This window comes from Schistocerca americana, chromosome 2 (assembly GCF_021461395.2).
Source record: "Schistocerca americana isolate TAMUIC-IGC-003095 chromosome 2, iqSchAmer2.1, whole genome shotgun sequence".
Classification (NCBI taxonomy): domain Eukaryota; kingdom Metazoa; phylum Arthropoda; class Insecta; order Orthoptera; family Acrididae; genus Schistocerca; species Schistocerca americana.
In genome coordinates, this window is record NC_060120.1 from 252777588 (window position 1) to 252805132 (window position 27545).

A 27545-nucleotide genomic window follows, 5' to 3' on the forward strand; every position below is an offset into this window, starting at 1 on the left:
AACCCCAAAGACTCCAAAACAGATGTTCAGGACTATTCTACAAGCGCCTAGATGGACTAGGACACAAACACTCCATAACGAACTATCCGTATAATACATCTCACAACTCATAAAAGGTAGGACTCAGAGCATCATCGACAAAATAGACGCCCTTAGGCCTACAACATTACAACTAGAGGACGTAGCCACCGTAGACCCCCAACCTTGGCACATTGTAAGAGTTACAAGAGCCATCTTAAATAACTAACTAAACCAAAACTCAACGTAGGATCAACGAGCCTCCAAATATTAAATGAAATGTAGGGCAAAAGAACTGTAACGAGTTCACTGTCCCACAAAGGAATAAATAAAACTGATCCTTCATCCTGATAATCACCTCTCACCTTAAGTCCAGCCCCCAAAGGCGGCAGCACTTGACGACGACACAACGCAAAAAAAAACAGCAACCACTATTTCTTCGTTATTTACTATGAGATGGGACAGCAGATCCTCCAGATTTTTTTGAAGAGGTTAAAATTTCCTTAAGGTGATCTGTATATACCTACTATTATAAAGGACTTATTATGAAAAACTACTTATGTTGTACAAGTTTCTAAGTGCTGCTCAGAGCAAAACTTATTAATAACAATATTCTTGACATCAAAACAGTTTCTGACAACTGTGGCAACTCCTCCTTTCTCCATATTTTCTCTACAGAAATAAGAAGTTAACTTGAATCCTGTAACATTTAACATATGGATTGCATTGTTTCTTTTCTGCTGTTGAACAAGCTAAGTCAGACGCTGGAAAAACCAAAACTTTCGATTGGAACGGATTTTTTTCTGGAAATTCACAGGGGGGGATCAGTAATTAGATCCATAGAGGTAGAATTTTTACCTCCATGTAGATCACGATTGTGTCAAAATCTTTGCTCGTGCCGTCATCCGCAGGCGGCAAGCTGTAGCGTGCTGCGTGTTTGAAAACAAAGCGCTATGGAGGAGATGATTGCGTCAAATGTTTGCCGGTTGTGTTTATGGAAAACTGCACCGCTTATACCGATATTTGGTTCGAACAATCTATATGAGAAGATAACACAACTGGTGCCGATATCTGTAAGTACTAGTTTTTGATTCTTTCTTGTTCACTATAGAATTTTTCCTTGATCAGCGTAATGAATATAGACCATGTCAAAATGTTAAAATGATATTCGTTATTAGTTTAATGACATGGGAGCGACGGGTAACAACTCTGCACGATTCTTTTTCTGTTAGATAATGAGACTGAATAATCTGAGCACTGTTTATACATCAGCGAACATTTATGAGTGGGGAAGGGAAACAGACCGCAGTTTCACGATTGGAGTGTATATGTACGGACAAGTTTTACAGAATAATGTAGAATCAGCCATGTACGTACACTTATTTTACTGTATCGCCATTTATTTGTTATCTAATAACCCTTCCTGTTATAATTACGGAAATTATCACCCAAGAAAAGACCCCACACAGGATACGGTACAACGAAGTTATTGTTCTGTTGGAGTAACCTTATATTCAGTATAATAATTTAAAATGTAGTGTGATTGCGATAAATATGAGTACGGGATATGTCAATTTAAAGGTTAAGTTAAGCTGATATTGTTCCTCTATAAGCCAATGCATTTATGAAGTTACACTGATGCTTACAGCATTGTTTATATTTTCTCATGTCTGTTATGTAGGGATCACCAAAGCTATTAAAAGATTAAACAATGGAAACTTTAGTTAGCATTCTGGCCCGAGATGTGGGAGTTGGCGGTTGTGTGCATGAGGCGTGCTTGCTTGCTTGTGTATATGAATGGTGTCTGTCTTGTACTGATGAAGGGAAAGCTTCATGTAAGTGTCTTTTAATTGTGCCTGTCTACAACGTGACATATCCCTTTATGTTTAGTAAAAATATAAAATTAGTTTACATTGATGTTGCTGCACACACACACACACACACACACACACACACACACACACACAGAGAGAGAGAGAGAGAGAGAGAGAGAGAGAGAGAGAGAGAGAAGGTTAAACTATCAACCTTCCTGCTTTTTATATACATATCCTAATCATTGCATATTACAAAGTATTTATTTACGATTGTCTTGGATGCATGTTAGTCACTATGTGCAGCTTCCACATCGGGGTAGAATATTTATAGACTTACAAGAATAACCTTATTGCATAATAGTGATGAAGTGTTTAGCTAGTGCAGTAGATATTTTCATAATTAAAAATGTAGATTTTTCACTGTCTTGTCCATTTGTACAAAAAGGGCTTACTGTTCTGCTTCTGCAGATGATTTTCCAGATCTATGACATTTATCTTTCACAGTAACTGCAATGCTGCCTTGTTGTGCATGTAAAGAGTACATTATTTTGTAAAGCATAAATCAAACCATGGTTGCAAAATAATTCTTCATGTGCATTTAAAATGACTTTTTCCACATCATTATGATTTATTGTGCAAATGATCCATGGAATTTGAAACTAACCAACCAACAAGTACAAGTAAAGTAAATTATTGTTTGAGTTTGCTGTAGCTCATGGATATGACTCACGGTAGTCACTGTGCTTCGTTGTGTTAATGTACAACTTCTCTCATGTGACATCTCTGAAGGATCCATGTGGCTAAAGATGTGAATTGAAACATTTATAATGGTTATTGCAGGTGGCAGAAATGGACATAATTAGGGTTTGGGAACAAGAAGGAAGTAATCTCAAATGTAACAACAGTCTATTAAAAAATTGAAAACGTTTCTGCTTACCAAAGCACTGCAGAAGTAACAAACAAATAATATATTACAGAAGCACTAGCTTTCTGAAACGCACTTCTTTAATGCAGAGGAAGAGAAAGTGTAGGAGAAAATGAAAATATTCAGTAGTTGAGTAGGAGTCCTGGACTAGGAAAGACACAGTAGGGCAGAGTGAAAATTAGTCGGATCTAGTGTCTAAAATGAGTTAGTGGTAAGCAGTTTTTTGAGGTGTGGTGTCGTATGTTGTGTGTATGTCATCCTTGATATAGTAATGTGTATGTTTCAGTTGTAGATATCATTCTTGTGTTCTGTTTCTAAAAGTACATTTAGTTTTTCTGGGTGGTGGATTTGATTGTATCATTTACGTTGTGTAACGTGAAGTGTAACTTGGGTTGTAAGGTGATAGTTGTGATGAAAAACCACTAGCTTTCCATTGTGGTCTGACATTTTCAAGTTTTAAATATGTTTAAAGGTGTTAATAACAACATCACAGGCCAACCTCATATTTCCATGAAGGTCCTGTTAGTTTGTTTTGCTGATGCCTTTGTTTTGTTGGTGATCTCTTACACTGATTGTTTCTTGAAGCTTGAATCCCTGTCATGTTAATGGCATCACTGTTCTGTTAGCACAGTTATAGCATACACGAGACAAAATATGCAGTAGACCTAAATGCTGAATCTGAACTCAAGAGGGTAATCAATAAGCCAAAAATTGATTATTTTAGGACACCTGTCAGAGACATTCCTTTGAGTGATGTTTAAAGTGCTCATGGCATGAGTGAAAGATACAACGCTTTTGCTAATAAGGTGCTTACCTTATTTGAACACCGTTTTCCCCCAAAACTAACCAAGGTTAGAGCAGTCTACAAAGAAGCCATGGATTACACAAGGAATAGAGGTATATTGTAAAACAAAAAGGAAACTGTATCTGTCAATCCGAAAGAGTCCTGATGTTGATGCTATAGCACATTACAAGAAATACTGCAAAATATTAAAGAGTGTGATATGGACATCAAAGCAAATATATTACAAGCAAAAGATAGTCATATCAAATAACAAAACAAAGACAGTATGGGAAATAGTGGAGGAGGAGACCGGTAGTAGAACAAGACATGAAGAGGGGCAAATAGGATTAAGAGTAAATGGAAGTACGGAAGCGTCTGATCCCGCCCGTCTGCGTTGACCCATGACGTGACAAATATGGCGGAAACGACCATAAACCACGATTCCAATATGGCGCATATAAAGTCGTTTTGTACACATTATGACAAAAATACATCGAAAAACACACACACATTCCACAAAAACCCTAATGACACTAACGGGACAAGTGAGGGAAGTACGGGGTTTTTGGGTGGGGATAAACTAAATATAAACAAACTTAGACACCTACCCCCATACAAAACCACGCAAAACGACGAAAAAAACTGACATCACAGAATTCCCCAAATACCACTAAACACAATATCATGTGGAATCGGACACTTCCCTTGACCTATATAGCTCAACAGCAGCTCCCGATCCCATCAATTAGGACCTAACACTTCCCTTGACCTATATAGCTCAAAAACATCTCCCGATACCAATACCAACATTCACAACCACACATTGGGATCGAACACTTTCCTTGACCTGTTATCCTTAAGACACCTCCACATACAGCCATCCCTGGTCCGAGACGCCGGAACTTTAAGTAAGCCTCATTTCTTCACAACATACTAAACACTTCACGACTTCATCCAAAAATCCGAATAGTTGAAGAAATTTTACTAGAGATAACGCACTGTCCCCCATCATAGCCGACAACCGAAAACTGTTGACCCTGTCAGTCATATCCATACCTACCAAAGACATAAAAAAAAGCAATTTACCAAGATTCACACACGACGCCACACTCGCAAACTAAACAAAAAACATCACCTAACACACCACCAGAGCGCACTACCGATCGCATCAAAACAACACCTACAAACACGCCACTCTCACAAACTAAATTCCGCACTGTCGTGATGTCACTCACCACAACAGCCTTACGTTACAGGTCAAAGCCGACGGGTGGGATCGGACGTTTCGGTCGACCTGAATAAATGATACATTGGTGACAGATGTAATAGTGTTGCAGAACTTTTTAACAAACATTTTATAACTGTTACTGAAAAGATGGGGTTGTCAGGCTCTGTAGATGCTGCCGTGGGACACCTCAGACCAGACATTTCAAGTAACTTCCATTATATGAATTTGACCCTCACTACCTCAGCAGAAGTAATGCCCATCATAAATTCTTTAAAATCAAAAACATATAGTGAATGTGATGAAATAGCAACAAAGTTAATTAAAGAATGTCGTTCTGAGTTAAGTAACATATTAAGTCATGTGTGTAACCAGTCATTTATCAATGGAATATTTCCTGAATTGTTGAAATACGCTGAAGTTAAGCCACTGTTCAAGAAGGGAGATAAAGAAATAGTCAAATTTCTGTCCAATTTCACTTTTGCCAGCATTCTCAATAATTTTAGAAAATGTGATGTACAATCGGCTTTATAACCATCTTATCACAAATAAAATGCTGTCAGAGTCACATTTTGGACTTCTAAAGGGTTCTGATATTGAGAAGGCTACCTACACTTACAGTGAAAATGTACTTAATTCATTAGACAAAAAGTTTCAGGCAACTGGTATATTTTGTGATTTGTCAAAGGCATTTGACTCTGTAAATCACAATACCCTTTTAAGTAAATTAGAATATTATGGTGTAACAGGAAATGCTGCAAAATGGTTCAAATCTTAACTCTCTGGCACAAAGCAAAGGGTGTTATTAGGAAAGAGACATCCATTAAGTTATCAGGCATCATCCAACTGGGAACTAATTACATGTGGGGGTCCCACAAGGTTCCATCTTAGGGCCCTTACCTTTTCTTGTATATATTAATGACCTTTCATCAGTAACATTAACATATGCCAAGTTTGTTTTGTTTGATGATGATACGAACATTGCAGTAAGTAGCAAATCAAATGAAGTCTTAGAAATATTGGCTAATAGAATATTTGTGGACATTAATCACTGGTTCCTAGCCAATTCCTTGTCACTAAACTTCGAAAAAACACACTACATGCAGTTCAGAACTTGTAAGGGGTGCCCCACGAGTTTATGCCTAACATATGATGACAAGCAGATAGAAGAAGTGGACAGTGTTAAATTCTTGGAATTACAGCTTGATAATAAATTCAACTGTGAGAAGCACACCACAGAACTGCTGAAGCACCTAAACAAATCTCTATTTGCAGTGCGAATTCTGTCAAACATAGGGGATATAAAAATGGAAAAGCTGGCATACTATGCTTACTTTCACTCTATAATGTCATATGGGATTATTTTTTGGGGTAATTCATCAAGCCAAGTTTTCCGGGCACAAAAATGTGCAATAAGATTATATGTGGTGTGAACTCAAGAACATCCTGCACAGGCCTGTTTATCGAACTAGGTTTACTGACTATTGCCTCCCAATATATTTATTCCTTAATGAAATTTGTCATTAAAAATATACCACTTTTTCAAACAACAGCTCAGTTCATGGAATCAATACTAGAAATAAGAATAATCTTCACAAGGCTTTAAAGTCACTTACTCTTGTACTAAAAGGTGTGTATTATTCAGGAGCACACATTTTCAATAACTTGCCAACAGCCACTAAAAGCTTAACAACCAATGAAATTCAGATTCAGAGAAGCCTAAAGGATTTATTGGTGGCCAACTCCTACTCCACTGATGAATTTTGCAGTAGAACCAACAGGTTTTATATATATAAAAAGTACAATCTGACTTCTGCACCATTTCAGTGCAGTAATGTGTTCATTGTAAATAAGTATTGTAGTAGTTCTCTTATATGTGTATTACCTTATAAATAATTTTTTTTAAATTTTAAATTTAGTGTATTAATGCGATCTTAGTAAATGAGTTTTGTAAAATGATCCTTTCATAGAGTGTTCACAAGAGAAGAAAAAGACGATCATTCTACTTGGGACCTGTTGAAGATATGTTAGCTTATTTGTCTTAGTTGTAAATATTTTCATGTATTATTGTTTTTCTGACATGTCCTACATCCTGGAGGACCTCCTCACTACGGATCAATTGGAAGGAATCTAATCTGATCTAACAGAGTTTGACAAAAGTGTAAAATAATCACATGTGAAGTGAAGGTAGTGTTATGACATAAATGGAGTTAAAAAAAATAAAATTCTCTTGTGCTAGCACCATAATGTGTGCAAATTATGGTGAAGCAGATGCCGAAGTCATGGTGGATGTACTGCACATTGTGATGTGATACAGAGAACTATTTTCTTGCTATTGCTGTTTACTCATTTTCACTTACAGCTAATAATGCCAACACACTTTGGGTACACAGAAAACAGTGCCATGGAACAACAGGAGCTGACAGTATTGAAAATAAGCTAGCACCATACTCTTAGTTAAAACAAGTCTACCTGCAAATTATGCCGAACTGAGCTTGTAATTTGTGGTTATATTTTATTTTTCATAATTTTGCACGAGTGCAATATTAAAAAGGATATTCCTCAGATACAGGTACTGTACTGAGGCATGTATTCAGTGCATCACTTTCACAAGGTATCTTCCCATGCAAACTATAGTATGCCATTATTAGATCCTATATTTAAGAATGGTGCTAGGATAAATATTTATTAACCCATTTAGCAATTGAGCATATCTACAAGTATGATTCTGAGTCAGTCACCATGATCCCAGAGCATCCTCTCATCTGTTACCATATTTCACTGACCCTGTATTAAAATATCTAAATGGCAAGATTTTGCATATTAGGATTTTTTGTGGTCTGTCAAAGACACATGAGGGCACAAATTACAACATTTTTCTGGAGAAGCTTAAAGGTTCTGGCTTTTGAGGTATATTAAGTGTTTCACTTCATATTCAACATTAATGTTTATGTAAAAGAAAATTTAGATTATAAGGGTGTAGCCTCTGTATGCAAATTATGTTGTGAAAGAGATTTTGAAGTCACCTGTTGAGTTAGTGACAGAAAAAACTACTATTTTATGCATTTGCAGATGTCTTGATAGCAATACAATTGCTATTTCGAAATAGTTGGACCTTGCTACAGGCCAGCTCAAGATTACTGGGTGAAACTTTGGTACTCCAACTAATGACCTCCCTGAGTGTAAATTAACGATTTTATGAAAACTAGATTAAAAGATTTAAATAAGTCCAAGCAAGGCTCTAAATTTTTCAGATTTTATTTTACGTGGAGGCTTTGTCAGAACATCAGCTTATTGCTCATTTGTGCTAATGTGCTTTAACACTACTTTCAAAACAAAAACTTTCTCCCTAGCAAATAACAGTTTGACATCTATATGCTTAAGTTTATGGTGAAACTTTGGATTCTTCCAAAGGCTTATCACTGGCATGTTATCTTCATAAAGTTCAACAGCTCTTTGAGTTTCAGGAAGACTGTAATACAAATTACTGAACCAACAGGGTTTTTTAGTTGCCATACTTAAAGCTAAAAATTCTGATTCTGTTGATGACAGACACACTGTGGGTTGCTTCTTAGATGCCCGTGACACACTGCAATCCAAAACTTCAAAAAGATAACCACCTGTCTACTTTCCATCTACTGTCAACAGCTCAATCAGAGTCAACATAACCAATTATAGTATTGAAGCAGTTTTCCCTAGCATATGACTTGGTTTTAGGGTTCCCTTAATATAACACAGTACACATTTTAAAGCATTCCATAAATCCAGACTTTCACTTGATTGTTACCTGCTTAGAATACTTACTGCTGCACTAATAGCAACCTAACGTGGGATACATCAATGGCACTATTAATTTTCTACATATTCCGGATGTTGCAATAAAATGAATGGTAAAGTTTGTAAACTCAGAAAGGCTCTGTATGGTTCGAAGGACTCCCTCAAAAATTGGAATGTTAAATTCTGCCCAGTAGTAACTGACTTATTTTGAGTATTGCTTGTATATAAAGACAGAAAATAGCAATGAAGTGGAACAGTCATGAACCTTTTTCCAAAAACTTCTTAGTCCCACAGAAGTATCAGTCCTTTCCAAAGGCCTTATGTCTTGTCACATTCCCAAATTCAATCATGCTGGACTTAATTAAAGACCTTTTCTTCTCCTCCATTTCACTATAGTGGAAATACTTTTTCAACGCCAACCCTGCCAATCACACTCAACCAAAGGCCAATAATGAGCATGGCTGACTCAGTTCACTCGTCCATCCAACCGTGATCCACTCCCACTGCCCCCAAATCACCCCCTGTTGATTTTCCAGTATTTCTTAACCTCAAACCTTGCCTCATCATCATTCCCCAAATCCGTCAATGTGAAAGATAAACACACAGCTGCAGAAAGAACCCCAGTCCACCACCAAAAAATGATGCTGTCCTTACAATTTCACTTTCTGACAAAGGCCCCACCACTGTGGTTTTGAACCATAAGGATTACCTGGTGGAAGGACTCCACCAGCTGTCAAATTCATCCATCTACCAACACTGTCTCAGTGATCCTATCCAAAAATCCAGCAGGATCTCCAGTCTCTCCTCAAACCTTTAGACCTATCGCAACCCCCCCCCCCCCCGGTCCCCTGCCCCCCCCCTCTCCCCTGTCCCCCCACTCTCTCCCCTGTACCCCATCTCTCCCCTGTCCCCCCTCCCCACCCTCCCCCTCTACCCCTACCCCCTCTTGCCCGATCTCCCCCTCTACCCCTACCCCCTCTTGCCCGATCTCCCCCTCTCCCCATCCATCCCTCTCCCCTCCATCCCTCCCCCTCTCTCCTCACCCCTACCACTCCCCGCACTACTGCCTTCTCCATAGAGAATTGCACTACAAACATCATGTTGATAGATGGGAAAGTTATTCTCATTACAGAAAAACCAGAAAAAGACCCTCTGAAGTTAATTTTGTTACTGGAATGTATATTTGTGAACAATTCAATATCTTTTTTTTTTATGTTTATGAATTGACAACCCTGGAGGTAAGGATTGCATATGAAATCTTCTTTATTTGGATGGATTACTAATTTTGGCCAACAATCTACCCATTTTCAGATCTAAGATATAAAGCAGATTTTTTCTCGTGTTACCAGCGTAAAACAGCTTACAGAACTGCACATAATATTGTATCAGGGTTCAAGAGCAAATAAATGAATTAATTACCAGATACGAGCTATAGTGTTGGTACCATTACGGCTTCACACATCATTAAAATCTTTCTTAAAATGACAACATCCATATATCACATAGTTAAAAACAGCTTTTCATCATTCATGACCAGTGTAATTGAGTGATGGTAATAAAACTGAAAATATACATTAGAGAAGAGACAGGGGAAAAAAGAACAATATTTCAATAAGGAACAGCCCACTAAAATGATTGAATGTAAAAAATATCATCTTGCCAATGGCCGTATCAGGTAGCCCATGCTGCGGCTGGGTGGTGCCAATGGGAAGAGCCCCTGATCGGTGTGGGTGGTATCGGGGCAGATGTTTGGGACATGAAGTGTATCAGACTGCAAAAATCTGGCCATTCTGAATTGGCCGCCTCTTCAAATGGTGAAGGATCATTGAATGCTGCTTTGTATGAGCTGGCAGCCTTCTCTTTCCTGGCTACATCCTTGGAGGAGGGCCAGGCTTGCCGTCATGGGATGAAACACTTTCCCCACTACCTCGTCTGTACTAAGACAGGTGGGGACACGTTCACCACCACAAAGCCATTGTTTTTTGTGGGCAATATTGAGGACAAGTTTGATGAAGTGATGTCTCTTAGTAAGATGCAATCGGGATCCCTGTTGATCAAAGCTTCTACCGCCACCCAGTCTTCAGCTCTATGTGCTTGTGGTCATCTTGACAATGTCCTAGTGTCTATCACTGCTCACCAGTCTCTGAATATGGTCCAGGGAGTGATTTTTCATAGGGACCTCATCCTGCCAACTGATGAGGAACTCCAGGCTAATCTGGAGCAATGCAGTGTTCAGTTTGTTTGACATGTGCATGAGGGTCATAAAGACAACTGCACCAATAACGGCACCTTCATTCTGGCATTCGAGGGAGAGATGATCAAGGTTTTGTGCTACTGATGTGATGTGAAGCCATACGGCCCAGCACCCCTGAGGTGTTTTTGTTACTTGCGTTGTGAGCATAAGTCTTCACACCGTACAGTGGGCCATCTGTGTGGTGACTGTGGACACCCACTCCATGAGGGAAGCCCCTGTGTTCCACAACCTGCGCGTGTCAATTGTCATGACTGCCACTCTCCTTGCCTGCCAGATTGCCCAGCGTACCAGAAAAGAAGTTCCGAGAGTACGAGTCCCTAGATTGCCTATCTCATGATGAGGCGTGCCAGAAATATTACAGACACCATCCAGTGTTACTTTCTTCAACTTTTGCCTCTGTTGTGCCGCTTCCCTACGGGAGCTGCTCCCCCTCCCTGGCCGAAGAAGTGCCACCTCCAAAGGAGTCAAGTAACATGACCTCCCGCAGCTTCTTTATGTCTAACCTGGACTCTCACCACTTGATAATCCATTGGAATTGCAATGGATATTATGGTCACCAATCGGAAATACAATGCCTTGTTTGCTCTTATTCTGCTCTTCAATAAACACACTTCAGTGACGAGCACTCTCCAATGTTTTGTGGTTATTGGACATTCTGTCAGAACTTTGCCATCCCCGGGATAGCATCTGGAGGGGTCTGCACTTTGATTCACGCTGATGTCATTGGTGATAGGATCTCCCTTCATGCCAGCCTAGAAGCAATATTAGTCAGGGTGCAGATGACTCCAGCAGTCATCGTTTGCGATGTCTACCACTCTCCAGATAGGCCATTTCCTTATGTTGAACTGCCTACCTTAATACAACAACTCTCTGCCCCCATATCGCCTCTTCGGGGACTTCAGTGGACTTCACCTGCTGTGGGGGAGTGCCATTTCAACTGCTTGGGGTCTTGTAATTGACCAGCTTATTATGACTTTGATTTGTGCCTCATCAATGACGGTTCCCCTACCCACTTCTGCACTGCTCAAGCCATCTCTACTGCTATTGACCTCACAATCTCCTCCCCTGCTCTCATGGCTTCCCTACATTGGTCACCTGATGGTGACCTTTGTGACAGTGACCGCTTTTGGTGATTCTTTTGTTCCCCTGCTACTGTCAGGCAGACAGACCCCCTTGTTGGGCATTCCGCAGAGCCAATCAACCACTCTTTCTTTTGAATTGCATTGACGCAGCTGTGCAGGGCATCTCTGCAACTATTCTTCATGCAGATGCCACTACTGTCCCCCTATCCACAGGTATCCCGTGGCATCAGTCGGTACTGTGGTGGACTAAGGACGTAGCAAAAAAAAAAATGGCTCTGAGCACTATGGGACTCAACTGCTGAGGTCATTAGTCCCCTAGAACTTAGAACTAGTTAAACCTAACTAACCTAAGGACATCACAAACATCCATGCCCGAGGCAGGATTCGAACCTGCGACCGTAGCGCTAAGGACGTAGCAGTTGCCACTCAGGACCACCGATGGGTGCTGCAGCAATTTAATCGACACCCTTTGCAGACCAACCTCCTTACTTTTAAGTGTCTCCATGCTAAGGCTCACTACTTTATTAAGCAGAGTAAAAAGGAATGATGGAAGTGCTATGTTTTCTCCTTGGGGGCGCAGGCCTCTTCATCGCAGGTTTGGTCCAAGCCCCGTAGTCTTCTGGGCTGCCAGCGCTAGTCAACTGTCTAGAGTCTTATCCTCCAAGGTGCTCTGTGTATGATCTCTTTGTCCTTACAGAGCACCTCTCAACACACTTTGCGACAGCATCAGTGTCCTCTTCCTATACTGCTGTTGTTCTCTGACAGAAATGCCGAGTTGAACAGACGCTCCTCTTGCAACCCCCACCAAGCTGAACCCTAGTATAATGAACCAGTCACTGAATGGGAATTTTTGCAGGCTCTTACCTCTTCACATGACACGGCCCCAGGCTTGGATTCCACTCACAACCAGATGATCCAGTGCTTGGACGTTACCCAGAGGCAGCATCTACTCAGGGTCTTCAATTGCATTTGGCTAGTGGGTGCCTTACCTTCACAATGGAGAGACGTTATAGTTATCCCTTTCCTTAAGCCCGGGGAAGCACCCAACGTCTCTAGACAGCTACCACCCGATTAACCTGATAAATGTTCTTTGTAAACTGCTTGAGAAGATGTTTAGCTTCTGATATGTTGGGTAATTGAATCTTGGTGCCTGTTGTCCTCATATCAGTGTGGTTTCTAGGAAGGACGATCTCCAACTGACCATGTACTCAGATTGGAAACAGCAGTCCAGCAGGCTGTTACTAACCACTGGCATCTTGTCACAGTCTTCTTTGACCTTCATAAGGCATGCAACACAGCTTGGCGCCATTATGTTTTAGTTACCCTCCACGACTGAGGCTTTCACGGCTCCCTTCTGATTTTTATCTCCAAGTTTTTATCCCACCGGCTCTTCCGGGTTCGAGTTGGCACTTCACTCAGCACCCCTCGGATGCAGGAGAGTGATATCCCACTGGGTTCTGTGTTAAGTGTCACACTCTTCCTCGTAGCCATCAATGGGCTTTTAAACATTGTTGGGCCCCTGGTTACCCTGGTATTGTGTGTCAATGATTTTTGCATCTGATGCAGTTCCCACTCCGTAGCATCTGCTGAGTGCCGACTCCAAGGCATCGTCCGATGGGCCTCTGCATGGCCGTCTCCCATGGCTTCCAGTTTTCTCCCTTCGAGACATGCCCCCTCAGGGGCTCAGCATTCGTTTGCTGTGTACGGGCGTGGTGACCCCCAGGGTTTCTGAGCTGGTGACTGGTGAGTGCCGCCAGTCATCTGTCACTGTAAGCTCTGGGCATGCTTCAGTGACCACCGTACAATGCAGCGATGGAATAAACCTCTTAAAAAAACTCAATCTCAAGGTGTGCTATGCACGGATGAGGTGCATGGCTGTTGGGATGGAACAGCTGTTAGTGGGCAACTTCTGGGGAACCTGCCACATCTCAGCTGTATAAGGCTTACCTAGGCATGCGGGGCTCCGTATAAGTGGACTTCTATTTCTCTAGCTGCTCATGGGACTGAGATGGATCCTTCAAAGTTTCCTCTTCCACTTCCCAGCAGAGTGGGTGGGCCGCTGGTAGGTACTAACACCTAATCAAATAAGAGGGCTCGTGTAGCCAGTCTTTTACACTCGGAGACTACACAGAATTTTTCCATACATATGAACAGAATGCATGCTGCCAGTCAGAATTTGTTTTTAATTGTGAAATGGAAAGTGGGCAGTTTTGACAGAGTTTTGCCTTTTTATATTCAAAGAGATTTGGAGGGCATCGCAGGTTCACTGAAGTCCATCAAACGACTGTATAATAGAACGCTGTTGGTTGAAACTGCTAATTCCCAACAAGGGACAAGCCTCCGGGAAGCTAGATTAGATTACATTTAGCTTTCGTTCCATAGACCTAAAAATGAGATTATTCTTGTGGGTGTGGAACATGTCAGAAAGAATAACATAAAAAATGTAAAACATTTGAATACAATACTTACTACCCTTATTATTTGTCAGGAGATTGTCAAGAAAGGTGAATAAATTACAGTAAACTGGAACTGCTAATATTTACAGAATTAATACTCTTGTCAGAATGAAACATTGTTATTAAATTTTAAAAATTTATCATACGCAAAATACCTAATCTTCACTGTTGTCACCAAGTGCTGTCAGAACTGAAATCTAACAGACGTTTTTCCTTAAGCTGTCTAATAGTCCTTCGTAAGATATTCGCCCATAGGGTAGAAGGAGTTGCCTATCAAAAAGTCTTTCAAACTATGTTTAAACCGTGCTTTATCTGAAACCAAGTTTTTAATGGTTGCTGTTAATTTATTGAAAATTTGTTCCTGAATATTGGACCCCTTTTTGGACCAAGTTAAGTGATTTCAGGTCTTTATGTAAAGTGTTCTTATTCCTGGTATTGATACTATGTATTAAGCTATTGGTTGGAAGTAGAGATGTATTACTTGCAACAAATTTCAATAAGGAATAAGTATACTGAGACTAGAATACAGAGTTACGTGAACAGGTTTCTACGTGATGATCTTGAATTTACACTGTAAATGATTCTTATTACACACTTTTGCATGCTAAAAACTTTTGTTGTATGCAAATGCCTTGGAGATTATGCCATAGACATGGAGCTCCATAACACTTTGAACTATAGCAAAGGTGTTGTGATGTGTCGAGATCTTTTTGACATTCCCAAGGAGGAACTGAAGGATGAGTGCACTCAGGAGGGGATCATAGACATGCAGAATATGTTGAAAAGGGTGGATGGGGGTCTGATGAAATCTGGCTCCTTCATCCTTACCTTCAATAGCACGAAACTCCCAGAGCACATCTCAGTATATGGCCGTTTGAACCTAACCCAATGTGCTGTTTTAAGTACCAGTGCTGTGAGCACTTGTTTTTGACTTCTTCTTATGGGGTTACCTAAAAAGTGAAGTGTATCGTAACAAACCTCTTACACTCAGTGACGTGAAAGTTGCAATAAGTCAGGAAATTGCTGCTGTTTAAACTTTTAATGTGTGTTCACGAACAAGGCCACTATCTGCCTGGCGTTATTTTTAAAATGTTAAAAAGTAACAGTTAATAAATTGGGTACATTACGAACTGTAGTGAAATGAGAACATTTTGTAAGTGATCAAAATAGAGCTAATTATACTAGTTTGAAATCCATGCACTCTTTTTGCGTCACCCTTTTATTACCCAGCAGTAAGAAAGTCTTCAGTTTCTTAACTCTTCTTTCGATCTGTTGCTGTAATGTCAGATTGCTCCAGAAAATTTGGGGTAGTCTAAATGCTTTTTTCCACTGTGTAAAGTTGGAAGATATTCATACCAAAGCTATGATTTCCTGGATTTCCTGAATTTTTCTACTTTCAAACGCTGTGATCTGTCGCCTATACTTAACTGTTGCAACCTGCAGCTCACAACTTTGCTAAAATTTGTGTATGTAACTGCCAAGTTACCCCAAAATGTAAGATTAGTGCACTTTTCTCTGTTATATAGTGATAGTAACTATCTCTTGGCATACTACAAATTCGCCTCCTGAAGGTAGGAATTGACCAGCCATGTTATACATATCCTTGTAATTTATTCATTAATTTGTTTAATCTGATCAGACACAAGAGCATCAGCATTGAAGTTGTCTCCATACATTTTGATTCCTGACAGATCTGTAATAGTTTTGTACTTTGACTTTCTTTGTATGAAATATCTTGTTAAAAATATTGACAATGGCTGATAAGAATTGTAAATTTCTAACTCACATATCTTGCGAAAATAGTTCCAAAGTAATTGTAATCAGCAGTAATTAGTGGACACATGATTTAAAATGACACTCGTTATGCCTAAATCATTTCATTAAGGGATATAATTTGTTTTAGTGCTGACATGATTTATATTTGCAGTTTGTTGAGTCAAAATAATATGATCAATTGAGTTTGCCGGTACATTAGCTAAAGCAGCCTTCACATGCTCATTATTATTGACTCAATAATATTGTGTCACTATATTGCGTGAAGTGCAAGGCGAAGAAATGGCTTGATACTATAATGCAGTATACTTGTACAAGACACATCAGAACTGTGCGTTCATACTGAACATGGCATTCAACAATATGGTGTGTAGCAGCTCAGTTGCTTACCCTGCAAAACACTAGCTGAAGTTTAGATGCAGAATGATCAAAACAAGTCAGAGAAGCTTTCACTAACATTTTAATGGACAAGAAATTTTTCCATTGCTGCACCAGAACTACTAATTACAAGTTATACAAGTGAACTGTATAATTAAAAATCCACATGTGATATTTTCTATGTATTTTGCTACTGTAACAACTGTTGCAAATAAAGACTTGTGGCTTGATGTATTTACTGGGGTCAGTGATGTGGTGTGCACGTGGAATCAGTGTGTTGTGGTGGGCAATATGAGGATCACATTTTTATCTTCCTTGGCAAATTTGTAGGGGAGATGGGTAGCCATTGTTTTCTTCTGACCTGTTCTAATATGTACCTGTTTCTTGATGACTTGAGGTGAGCACTTGTTCAGTGCACTGTGGTATTGTGCTGTGTTTTGTTTGTGTTATATATTAAGGGAAAGGGGAGTGTGAAACGTGGTGTAGGGACATATCCCACATGCATCTAACAAAATGATATATTTACACTGATCTCAACTTTAATAAGTTTTCTTCATGTGTTCTCTTGCTTTTCCTCAGCAGGTAGTTTTAATACACATTGTCCATGCTGAAAAATAAATTGCTGCAAGCTCCAGTAATACAGTTAGCATTTTCTGTTTTTCAGATCCACCCTGGCAATGGATTGTCACAGCTTATTTGTGGAGAGTGCCTTTACAAAGTGGAACTGTTCAATGAATTCAGATCGTCAGCACTGAAATGTGATAAGATGCAGCAAGATTACAGACAGTTATGGGATACACACCTTTTGTCTGAAATAGATAGAGTAAGATCAAGTTATGTAGTTTGTTGTATAAAGCAATGCGAGGGTAAGGTGAAAAGTTCTCAAAATGGTATAGATGCCTTGTGTTTTGTTAATTGGGTATTCTGAAATACTGTGTTGTTATAAAATTTATTGTTTTGGGTACTTGATTGCCGATGGAAATCTGTCTAAAATTGATAAAGGTTTAGAGCAAGTCTACTCCCACCTTCAGACGTTTAAGGAATGTGTGACTGAATAAAAATGTGGTTGTATTTCTCCTGAATATGATCCACCTAAAGGACATTCTAAATTAAAAACCACAAAGGAAATTGTTGTGGAGAAAGTGTCAATATGGCGTTAGATTATCTGTGTTAAAGGTGTATGAAATAGCAGATCTCATAGCCATGTCAGAAAAAAAGTGTACAATATATTTTACATGAAGCATCAACTAAGCGAAAGTTTTTGCAAAACTAGTGCCAACTTCCAGAATCAGATTTTCACTCTGCAGCGGAGTGTGTGCTGATGTGAAACTTCCTGGCAGATTAAAACTGTGTGCTGGACCGAGATTCGAACTCGGGACCTTTGCCTTTCGCGGGTAAGTGCTCTACCAACTGAGCTACCCAAGCACGACTCACACTTCGTCCTCACAGCTTTACTTCTGCCAGTACCTCGTCTCTTACCTTCCAGTCTTTACAGAAGCTCTCCTGCGAGAGCTTCTATGAAGTTTGGAAGGCAGGAGACGAGGTACTGGCAGAAGTAATAAAATTCATGGATTTCTCACTGTTGTCAAATAGTAAAAAATTATGTCATCAGTCATAAAAATGTGTGAAACAGTGCACTCATTCATGTTATATTAATAGTCAGCCTTAACATTCCGAATGTTGGCTAGAAGCTGAATCCAATGAAGGTCTGCGGACCAAAGAGGGTTGTTCATTACAGAACCTCTGTCAGTAGCTCTTGGCGGTAAATCGTGCCAATCTTCACTTATTGAAGAGCTGTGGAACACCACCTTCTTAAAACTTTGGAAGTCCTGCTTAAGAGCTGACGATACAAGTTGTCTTTATTTAATGTGCCTGTCTGCCACTCAGTGTCTATCCTATGTTGTGGATAGCAATATACCCTTTCCATATTGTTGTATTCCACCTCACATTTTGCATTGTGTGACTAAACTTTTTTAAATCACAGTATTTTATGAACTAAGATGCTCTTTTGTCTTCAAAATTCGCCTCCAAAATTCAGATGCATCTTATACTTTAAAATAATATAAAAATGTCCAATGTTTGATTTAAAATTCCTGCCAGTCTTAAAAATGGCCATATATTTGATGCCGCGGAGAACCTATCTCTACCTGGCAACATTGGATTCAACTGGCGGTAGCGGTGTACCAATGTGACGAACAAGAGTTTTGGGAATTCACAAGCTTGTAACACTGTCTCCCTCCCACCCTGCCAACACAAACCCAGAACACTGCCCAGCCTTTGATGCATCATTGCAGTCTATGCTGCCAGTGAACTTCAGTTGAAAGTGATTTGTGTTAGCGTTAACAGCACCATATCTTTGTAGTAGCTAGTTTCATAATGGGAAAAAATAAAAAAAGTATTCATATGATGCGGGGTAAAATTTGAAAATAATACCATATGCAGAAGAATGTGGAAACAGAGCAGCTGAGTGGCATTTCGGCCGTCCACCAACAGAAAAACCATATGCGATTTGCAGGCTAGTGAAGAAGAACTGAAAAAAATGAAGACTAAATGCGCAAATAGAGGACTGAATGGAAAATGGCCAAAACTGAATACGATGATTTTAAGGGATTTTAAAGGTCAGTTCGGTTTTATAAACTAAAAACTCTTTTTTAGTCCGGCTTTGCAATCTAATAATAAAAATGATAAAAATGTTATTGTTTAAAAAATTGCTTAAAAATTAAATGCATCATATAGTCCATAAAATACAGTAATTTTGGCTAACATTTTGATTTCAGTGAGAGAAGTTATGGCAGGCATAGACGGATATTTTGCTTACCCTCTAGATCTGCACTTCATGTATGGACTTCACTCTCTGCAAAAGGTGTAATAAATTTGACTTAAAATGAGACTATATTGAAAAAACAAATTGTCTTGTGTCGCATACATCCTGTCACTGCTAGTCCACGAATTTTTCATTTTGCTGTCAGGCAAATTTGAAAATCACATTGTCTGAAAGAAAATTTGTAATAATATCGAGTCATGCCCTGACTATAACAAAGTAAGTAAATATTTATAAATGATAGAGTGCAGCAATCAGTCATCCTTTTTGCACGTTTTATTACGCAAATCCAGATTTCAGCTAGTGCCTAGCCATTATCAGTGCACTGTTTCCTAGTCCCAACGTGTGTTAGTTAGTTCCCTGTTGGGAACAGCGAGCTAACATGCATCGAGATAAAAAAATAGAGCATTGATAATGGCTAGGCTCTAGCAACAGGGAACTAACACGCACCTAGATTAAAAAATAGTGTATTGATAATGGCTAGGCTCCAGTCGAAATCCGGATTTGCGTAATAAAACCTGCAAACAAAAAAGGGCAATGGATTGCTGCACTCTATCATTTATAAATACGTAACAGTCGCTGAGTGCACCCACTTTCCTAATGGAAGGTAACCTGATGAGTAAGCATTGTCACTATGCTTCATTTTTGCTGCCCGACACTTCAATGTACCTCTGCTTTGTTTCGCTCTTAATAACACTTAAATTTAATTTCCTCATAGCGAGAACAAACAAAATTTATGAAACATAGTACTTCATAGAACAACACCTAAGATACAGGTTGTGCACAGCACTGAACACATTGACTGGACAAGAGCAATACAGCATAAGGAATAGACTGAACACTCATTTGTGAGCACTTAAATAATGCTGTTTCTTTGGCAGTAACACAGTGTCTGATCGCTTTGAGCAAGAGAACGGTGTCCCCCAGGGAAGTGTTTTAAGCGTTACCCTCTTTGCCATAGCCATCAACAGTATAACGCCTACAGTGAGGAGTCCAGTACAGTGCTCCTTATTTGTGGACGACTTTGCTGTTTTCTGTTCCTCCTCCAGTGTTGCAACCGTGAACCGTCAGTTGCAGCTAACAGTGCCGCGGTTAGAGGAGTGGGCTGCAAAGACGGGTTTTCGGTTTTCTGCCGATAAGTGTGTTTGTGTTCATTTTAATCATTCTCTTCATCTTTTTACTTTGCCTGCCTTGCATATGGGGGATACTGTCCTACATTTTAGAGACACAGTGTGGTTTCTGGGCCTAATTTTTGACTCCAGGCTGTCATGGCTGCCACACCTACGTGACTTGAAAGCCAGAACACTGAAGGCAATGAACATTCTCAAGTGCCTCAGCCACAGGTCTTGGGGCATGGACAGGGCGCGTCTCCTTCAGTTTTATGGAGCTTTTGTGTGTTCACGGCTGGACTATGGGTGCACAGTATATGGGTCAGCGAGGCCATCTTATTTGCGGATCCTTGATGCTGTTCATCATGCTGGGATCCGACTGGCCACAGGTGCTTATCGGACCAGTCCCGTACCCAGCCTCTGTGCTGAATCTGGCGAACCGCCACTTACCATCTGGTGGCAGCTCCTGCTGGTGCGCCGGGCTTGTAAGTTTCTTGCAGCTCCCAGCTCGCCTGCTCACCGTCTTGTTGCCCATCCACCTCTGGACCGCCTTTTTTCCCGCCGTCCCCGGGCTATGTTGCCATTTGGGATCCATGTGCAACGTGTACTAGAGTCCCTCGGTGTGGAGTCTGTACAACCCCAAATCCAAGGTTTTAACCGCCTGCCACCCTGGTTACTGAAGAGGCTCGGAGTGATTTTAGATTTATTGCAGCACGAGAGAGATTGCACTCCTGCCAACGTTTTTAATGCAGCATTTTCTGCCATTTTATCTGAGCACCACGACTATGTAGCTGTTTTTACTGATGGGTTGAAACAAGGGGATTCTGTTGGTTGCTCAGTTGTTTCTCCATATCGTGTCCTCAAGGTCCGATTGCCTCAGACTTTTACTGTCTTTGATGCAGAATTGTTTGCGATCTTGCGGGCACTGGAGCACATGAGACATTCTTCCTCTCCTAAATTTCTTGTCTGTTCCGATTCACTCAGTGCCCTTTACTCATTGCAACGTTTGTATCCGGCAGACAAAATTGTCCAGACTATCCAGGATGCCCTCCTCCAACTACAGCGACTGGGGAAGGTTGTAGCTTTCTGCTTGGTTCCGGGGCATGTCGGCATTGCTGGGAATGAAAGAGCAGATCTCGCAGCCAAGGAGGCGTGTCTCGCCCCACAAGTATCTCAGTGTGCTATCCCCTTGCACGCACTCACCTCGCTGTTGAGCTCACGGGTCATGCGTCGGTGGGAGGATGAGTGGCTGGAAGTGACTGACAATAAGCTCCGTGTAGAAGCTCCGTATAGTCAAGCCCACAACGCGTGTGTGGTGTACTTCCTTTCAGCGCCATCGACGGGACGAGGTTCTCCTCACTCCGCTTCGAATAGGCCGCAGCCCTATGACGCATGGCTTCCTGCTCCAGCGAGAGGACCCTCCAATGTGTGGTGCTTGCGGCGTCCAGGTCACTGTGCGCCACGTTTTATTGGATTGCGTTTTATTTTCTGACCAGCGGGTTGCGGCTAACTTGCCAGTGGATCTGCCATCTCTTTTAGGCAACACTCGGACGAATGTGGTTAAAGTTTTAAAGTTCTGTGCCCTGTCAAATGTTTTTACAAAGATTTTAGGGAGAGGATTTTAATTTGCTCACTGTGTGACAAGCTCGCCCATATTTTATGTAAGTGGCCAGCCAATAACAATTTCCTGTGACATTCTTGTTGCTATGTTTCCACTTTCCTTAGGTTTTACTTTCTTATGTAGCATTTTCCTTCTTTTCCTGCTTTCTTTGAGTGTGTGCTTTGGTTTTCTTAGGTCTGTCCACATTCGTTCCTTTTAATGTGTGTCAGGGCGCTGATGACCTCGATGTTGAGCGCCCATAAGCCCCAACACACCACCACCACCACATCTTTGGCGGCTCACAAGAGCACATCAGGGGGCTGACTCAGGTGGCCCCTATAAGTGAATCTGTGAACTGTAGAGACGCGAGTGAAGATACATCACTACTCCTTTCTTAGGGGGTGTGAAAACTACATATGTATGTAAAAATCATGACACTCCGAAAAAAAAGCACTGATACCATGAAAAAAAGAAAACACTGATCTTGCAAGGCACTGAGATTACGAGTGTGGGAAAACACCAATGATTGTGCTGACATCCATTTCATCCGACGACGGCGGCTTCTGCATCATGTAGCGGGCATACACTGGCGAGTAGGGGCAGAAGTAATGAGAGGGCGGGTTGGCGTGCTATTCCCCCCCCCCCACCCCCCCCCCCCCCCACCCCACCCCCCCTGCCCCCCTCTTGTGAGAGGCCTTAGGGTAGGACCAGGTTTGACAACTCCATAGTGATGTCCTTGTTGAGGTCAGCAGTCGGTGCGGGAGGGATCAGCGGGGGTGTCAGATGACGGCTGCACAGGACTCAGCAGTGGAGGTGGCTGTTGTGGCGACAGGCGCAGCAGGGGCTGCACTGGTGACAGTAGTCAAGGAGAGGAGGCAGAGGCAGGAGCCTCAGACAACAATCTGCCAGGCAGTAACCCTTTCTGTGGTGTGAACCAGACCATTTGCGACACAGGAACAGGCATTAGCAGCAGCGGGAGAGGCAATGTACCATCCAGAACAGGGTCCACCGTGCACAGATGCAGCTGGTTAAAGTGACAAGACGTCTGCCCATCAGGAGTGCAAACAGCACACAGGTGCGGGCGACTGTCGATGATGGCCGGGACCCAGTTTGCTCGACAGCCAAAGCCACGAGCCCAGACAGGTGCACACAGCTGAAACTGAAACTGTCATGGAGTAGGTGACGCTAGCTGACGCAGTCAGGTTCAGCTGGTGAAGGAGGGTCCATGGTTAGCATCCATGTAGCAGCTCTACCGGGGTCTTATTCCCCACTGCTTTTGTTTCCCACTGCAGTGAAACGGTACAAACTCAAAAAATTGTCCAAAGCAACTTCAGGGGACCTACCAGATACAAACTTCGGCATCTGAGTTTTAGACGTTAGTCTTACCGTGAGATTGAAGATGAAACGGGGGAGTTGTGAGATGGCAAAAACCATTAACCTGATAAAAAGATGCAAATTCTTGAGAAACAAACTTGGAAGCCGTTATTAGTAACCATGTATACAGAAATCCCTCAATTGCAAAAATCTTGGACAGGACCAAAGTAGTGGCCGCTGCATGGATGGACAACACACCATGTAGGGAAATGTGGAATAAGCATCCACTACAATGAGCCAATACTGATTTAGAAAGGGCCCAGCAAAATCAACATGTAGAAGCTCCCATAGCGCTGTGGTCTTGGCCAGGGGCAAAAGATGCCCACAGGGGCTTCTGTTGCTGAAGACAGTTAGTGCAAGTGACGATAAGCTGCGTAGTGTCCCCAGCTGTGCCCAGCCAACATACATGCTGGCGGGACAAATCTTTAGTGCGAGAGGTCCCCCAACGACTGACGTGCAGAAGCCGCAGTACATTACAGCATCAGGAAGCAGGAATCCCAAACTCGTGGAGCAGTGTCCTCCATAGCTAACAAAAGAACCCCATCAAACACAGAAAGGCGGTGCTGGAGGAAGAAGTAATTATGAAAGGATCAGAGACATGGCTGGGGGGTTTCTCTGGCCAACCATGTTGCACAAATTAGAGGACTCAACTAAGTACAGAATCCATGGTGACGGTTGACGCTATCATGGCATTAGTGATGGGGAAAACCATTGACCGCATTCTGGTTCTCAGTATCTAAATAGAAACAAAGTAACTCACCCTGATTGAACCCTGGGTCCATCCGATCGGAAGGCGAGATAAGGCATCAGTTTTGCCATCGACTGGTAATAGATCTGGTAATGATAACAGGAGAGGAAGAGAGAGAGCCCATCGCCACAAATGATGTGCTGCCTTGTCTGGCACGGAAGCTGAAGGGTTAAAAAGGGCAACAAATGGCTTGTGGTCCATGATTACATGGAACTTAGAATCACATAAGATGATGTGAAATTTCTTGAGGGCAAACACTATTGCTAAAGACTCCTTTTCAATCTGAGAATACCACTGCTGAGCAGGAGTTTGTCTTAGAAGCGTAAGCAATGGGTTGTTCAAACCCATCCATGTATTTATGCGCCAACACTGTGTGAGAGGTATCTGTAGCCAACTCTAGATGGCGACCTGGCGGAAAAGTGGCCAGACACAATGCAGATTGAAGCCTAGTCTTAAGCAAAGCAAACGCTCAGTCACAAGCTGGGGACCAGAAAAAAGGCACAGTTTTACACAAAAGCACATGCAGAGGCTGAGCAACAGTGGATGCATCTTTACCTAGAAACGCCTGCAGTTCCTTAATCGAGGTCAGCTGCAGCAAAGCTGCGGTTGCATCAGTATGGCCATGCAACGGCTTGACCCCTGTATGAGGAACCTCAAAACATAGGTACTCAATTGGCGGCTGAAAAAATTGAGATTTGGATAAACTGCACTTTAGACCCACAGACTGCAAAACAGAAAACAACGATCAGAGATTGCTAAGGTGGTTTTTGGTGGAAATACCTGAAGTGATGATATCATCGAGGTAATTGATGCAGCTGGGTACAGAGCCTGTAAGCTATTCTAAAAAATGCTGAAAAATTGCTAGCACGTAGTGACGTTAAAAGGCAAGCGTTGATATTGGTACAGGCAGAAAGGCGTATTGACAATTAGAAGATGCTCAGTAGCCTTATCAGAGGGAAGTGTATGCTTCTGACAAATCAATCTTGGAAAAGTAGTGGCTGCCTGGCAATTTTGTGGGCAACTCATCAGGGCAGGTCAAATGGCATGTATCTGTCATGGACAGTGCATTAATTGTGCCACTAAAGTTGCTACGGAGGCGAAGCTTACCCATTATCTTCTTAACGACGACTAGTTGTGTAGCCCATTACCTGGAAGAAATAGGTCGAGTGACATTGAGTGTTGTCCAAACCGTCTAATTTGGCGTTGACAGAGCGACACAACGTGACAGGCCCCTGCCACGCCTGAAACAAATGAGCGCAGGCAAACTCTTTCATGGTAACATGGGCCTGAAAACCAGTACCACAATTGAGCCCAGGGGAAAACGGAGACAAAGCTCAGAGCAGAGGATCTCCAGCTGCTGATATGGAACTTAATCTGACACTAAATTTACCTCATGACAATGGAGAAACTGAAAGGAAATGTTTCTAACCAGAACAGGTCTGCGGTATGAGAATGAATCCTCAACAAGGCAGGTGAGAGAGCGAACAACAAATTTGTAAGAGACAGGAGTGGATAACTGATCTAGGACCAGATTCTGCTGTTAATTGGAGCAAACCGACATCTGTGAAACCTGTATGAGGGGAGAGGCACGCAAGTCCATGTATGTTTGTGTGTTTACTGAAGTCACTGCAGTTCCTGTATCCACTTGCATTTTTAGCAGTTTATTAAACACACGCAAGTCGATAAACAATGTGTTTAGGGAAACAGTCATTATAGAGATATAGTTTATGCACATCGACAGTGCGCACCACATTTGAAGAGGAGTTTGCACACCGATGCAATGTGGCCTTTGTTTCAACATTTGTTGCAAACTACCCAACGAGTAGGGCACCCAGCACACTCGTGTCGGACAAAGCAGTACGGGCAAGAAAGAAGGGGAACATGCGGCCGTTGTTGTGACGCGGCCTGTTGCTGCTGTGGCTATAACCGACGTTGCTCCATGCAGTGCTGCGATGAAGGTTGTAAGGTTGTACTGCTGCAATGGCTTACCCGTCATCCTGAACAGTTGCAGCATGCCCGACACGAGTTGACTGAGCAACACTCTCCTCACACAGCAGTCTGATACTTCCCCTCAAGCAGCAATCTGGTCACCTGTGACCTGTGACATTTCAAAGGACTATTCTATATAGAGCATGCTGTAAGCTTCGGATTCTCACTTTGAAGTGCTTTTTTGCCAACTTCCCTATCCGGAGCCAGACAAATAATATCACCACGCACCATGTGGTCAGCATAGGATTTGTGAGTGGTACTTGTGGCAAATTTACAATGAAGGCTCAACTGTGTAATTCGCAGCCCGGGCTTTGTAAGATTGTTTTGGGCATTTCTGACGGCGGTAAAATTCTACATGTGTCACAGTGACGTGCGTTCTGTCACAGTAATCAGTTGAGAGAAGCTTGCACATTTCATCAAATGATAAGCTGGTGGTTCTTGCCTGAAGTGCAAGTTGGCGCAACAACTGATACATGCACGGCAAAAGCCAGGAAAGAAAGGTTTGCATCTCCTACTTGGAAAACCTGGAAATGTTGGCATAACTACGTGCCAGTATAAGCGTGTCTGGGAACTACATGGATGCGCTCTCTCTGAAATTGCGCATGTCATGAGTGTATGCAAAATTTCATTTTAGTTTGAGATGGTAAAGTGGGAACATTTGGTCCACTTGGCGTGGGATGACCCCATTATATATATTGTGGAACTAGGCTCAAACTTTAATGCACAAATATCTTATGATACCAGTATTTAAAGTAAGGCTTCACTTAATTGCTGAATATTGTCTCATCAACACTATTATTATTATTATTATTATTATTATTATTATTATTATTATTGTTCCCCTGCCAGGTATCTTGGAGTTCATCACCAGATGGCAATGGCAGGTTCCGACTACCATCACTAGCACTGGCACGTGTAAAGACAGAACCTCCCAGCTGTGATGCATCATCCCCAGCCACAAGACCATCAGAACAACCCAAGGATGTCGACAAGGAGGCATGCCCAACAGAGATTGACGACGAAGAAGTGTAATAAGTTTTCCCCTTTTTTATTGCAAGTAAATTGTAGTGAATACCTTTCATGTAGTTTTCATCTGTACATTTTGTTTTTTAAAAAAGTGTTCAGCATGTAGCTTTATTTACAGATAATTTTTGGTGTGAATGTAAAATGACCCCTTCCACATCATTAACATATGTCATGCAGAGTGATCCATGGAACATGAAACAAACTACATCTACATCCACATCCATACTCCGCAAGCCAGCTGATGGTGTGTGGCAGTGGGTACCTTCTATTCTAGTCTCGTATTGTTCGTGGAAAGAAAGATTGTCAGTATGCCTCTGTGTGGGCTCTAACCTCTCTGATTTTATCCTCATGGTCTCTTCTTGAGATATACGCAGGAGGAAGCAATATACTGC

General features: G+C 41.7%; 1 protein-coding gene across 1 annotated transcript in view; it reads left to right on the forward strand.

Annotated features, from left to right (window-relative positions):
• Nucleotides 1–825: 825 nt before the first annotated feature.
• LOC124594908 overlaps nt 826–27545 on the forward strand; it is a 79911-nt gene continuing 53191 nt past the window's right edge. Inside the window, exons 1-3 of the mRNA XM_047133388.1 lie at nt 826–1091; nt 17151–17309; nt 26977–27155. Coding sequence (XP_046989344.1) covers nt 972–1091; nt 17151–17309; nt 26977–27155 — 458 coding nt within the window. The 5' untranslated portion in view covers nt 826–971. The remainder of the gene's footprint in view (nt 1092–17150; nt 17310–26976; nt 27156–27545) is intronic.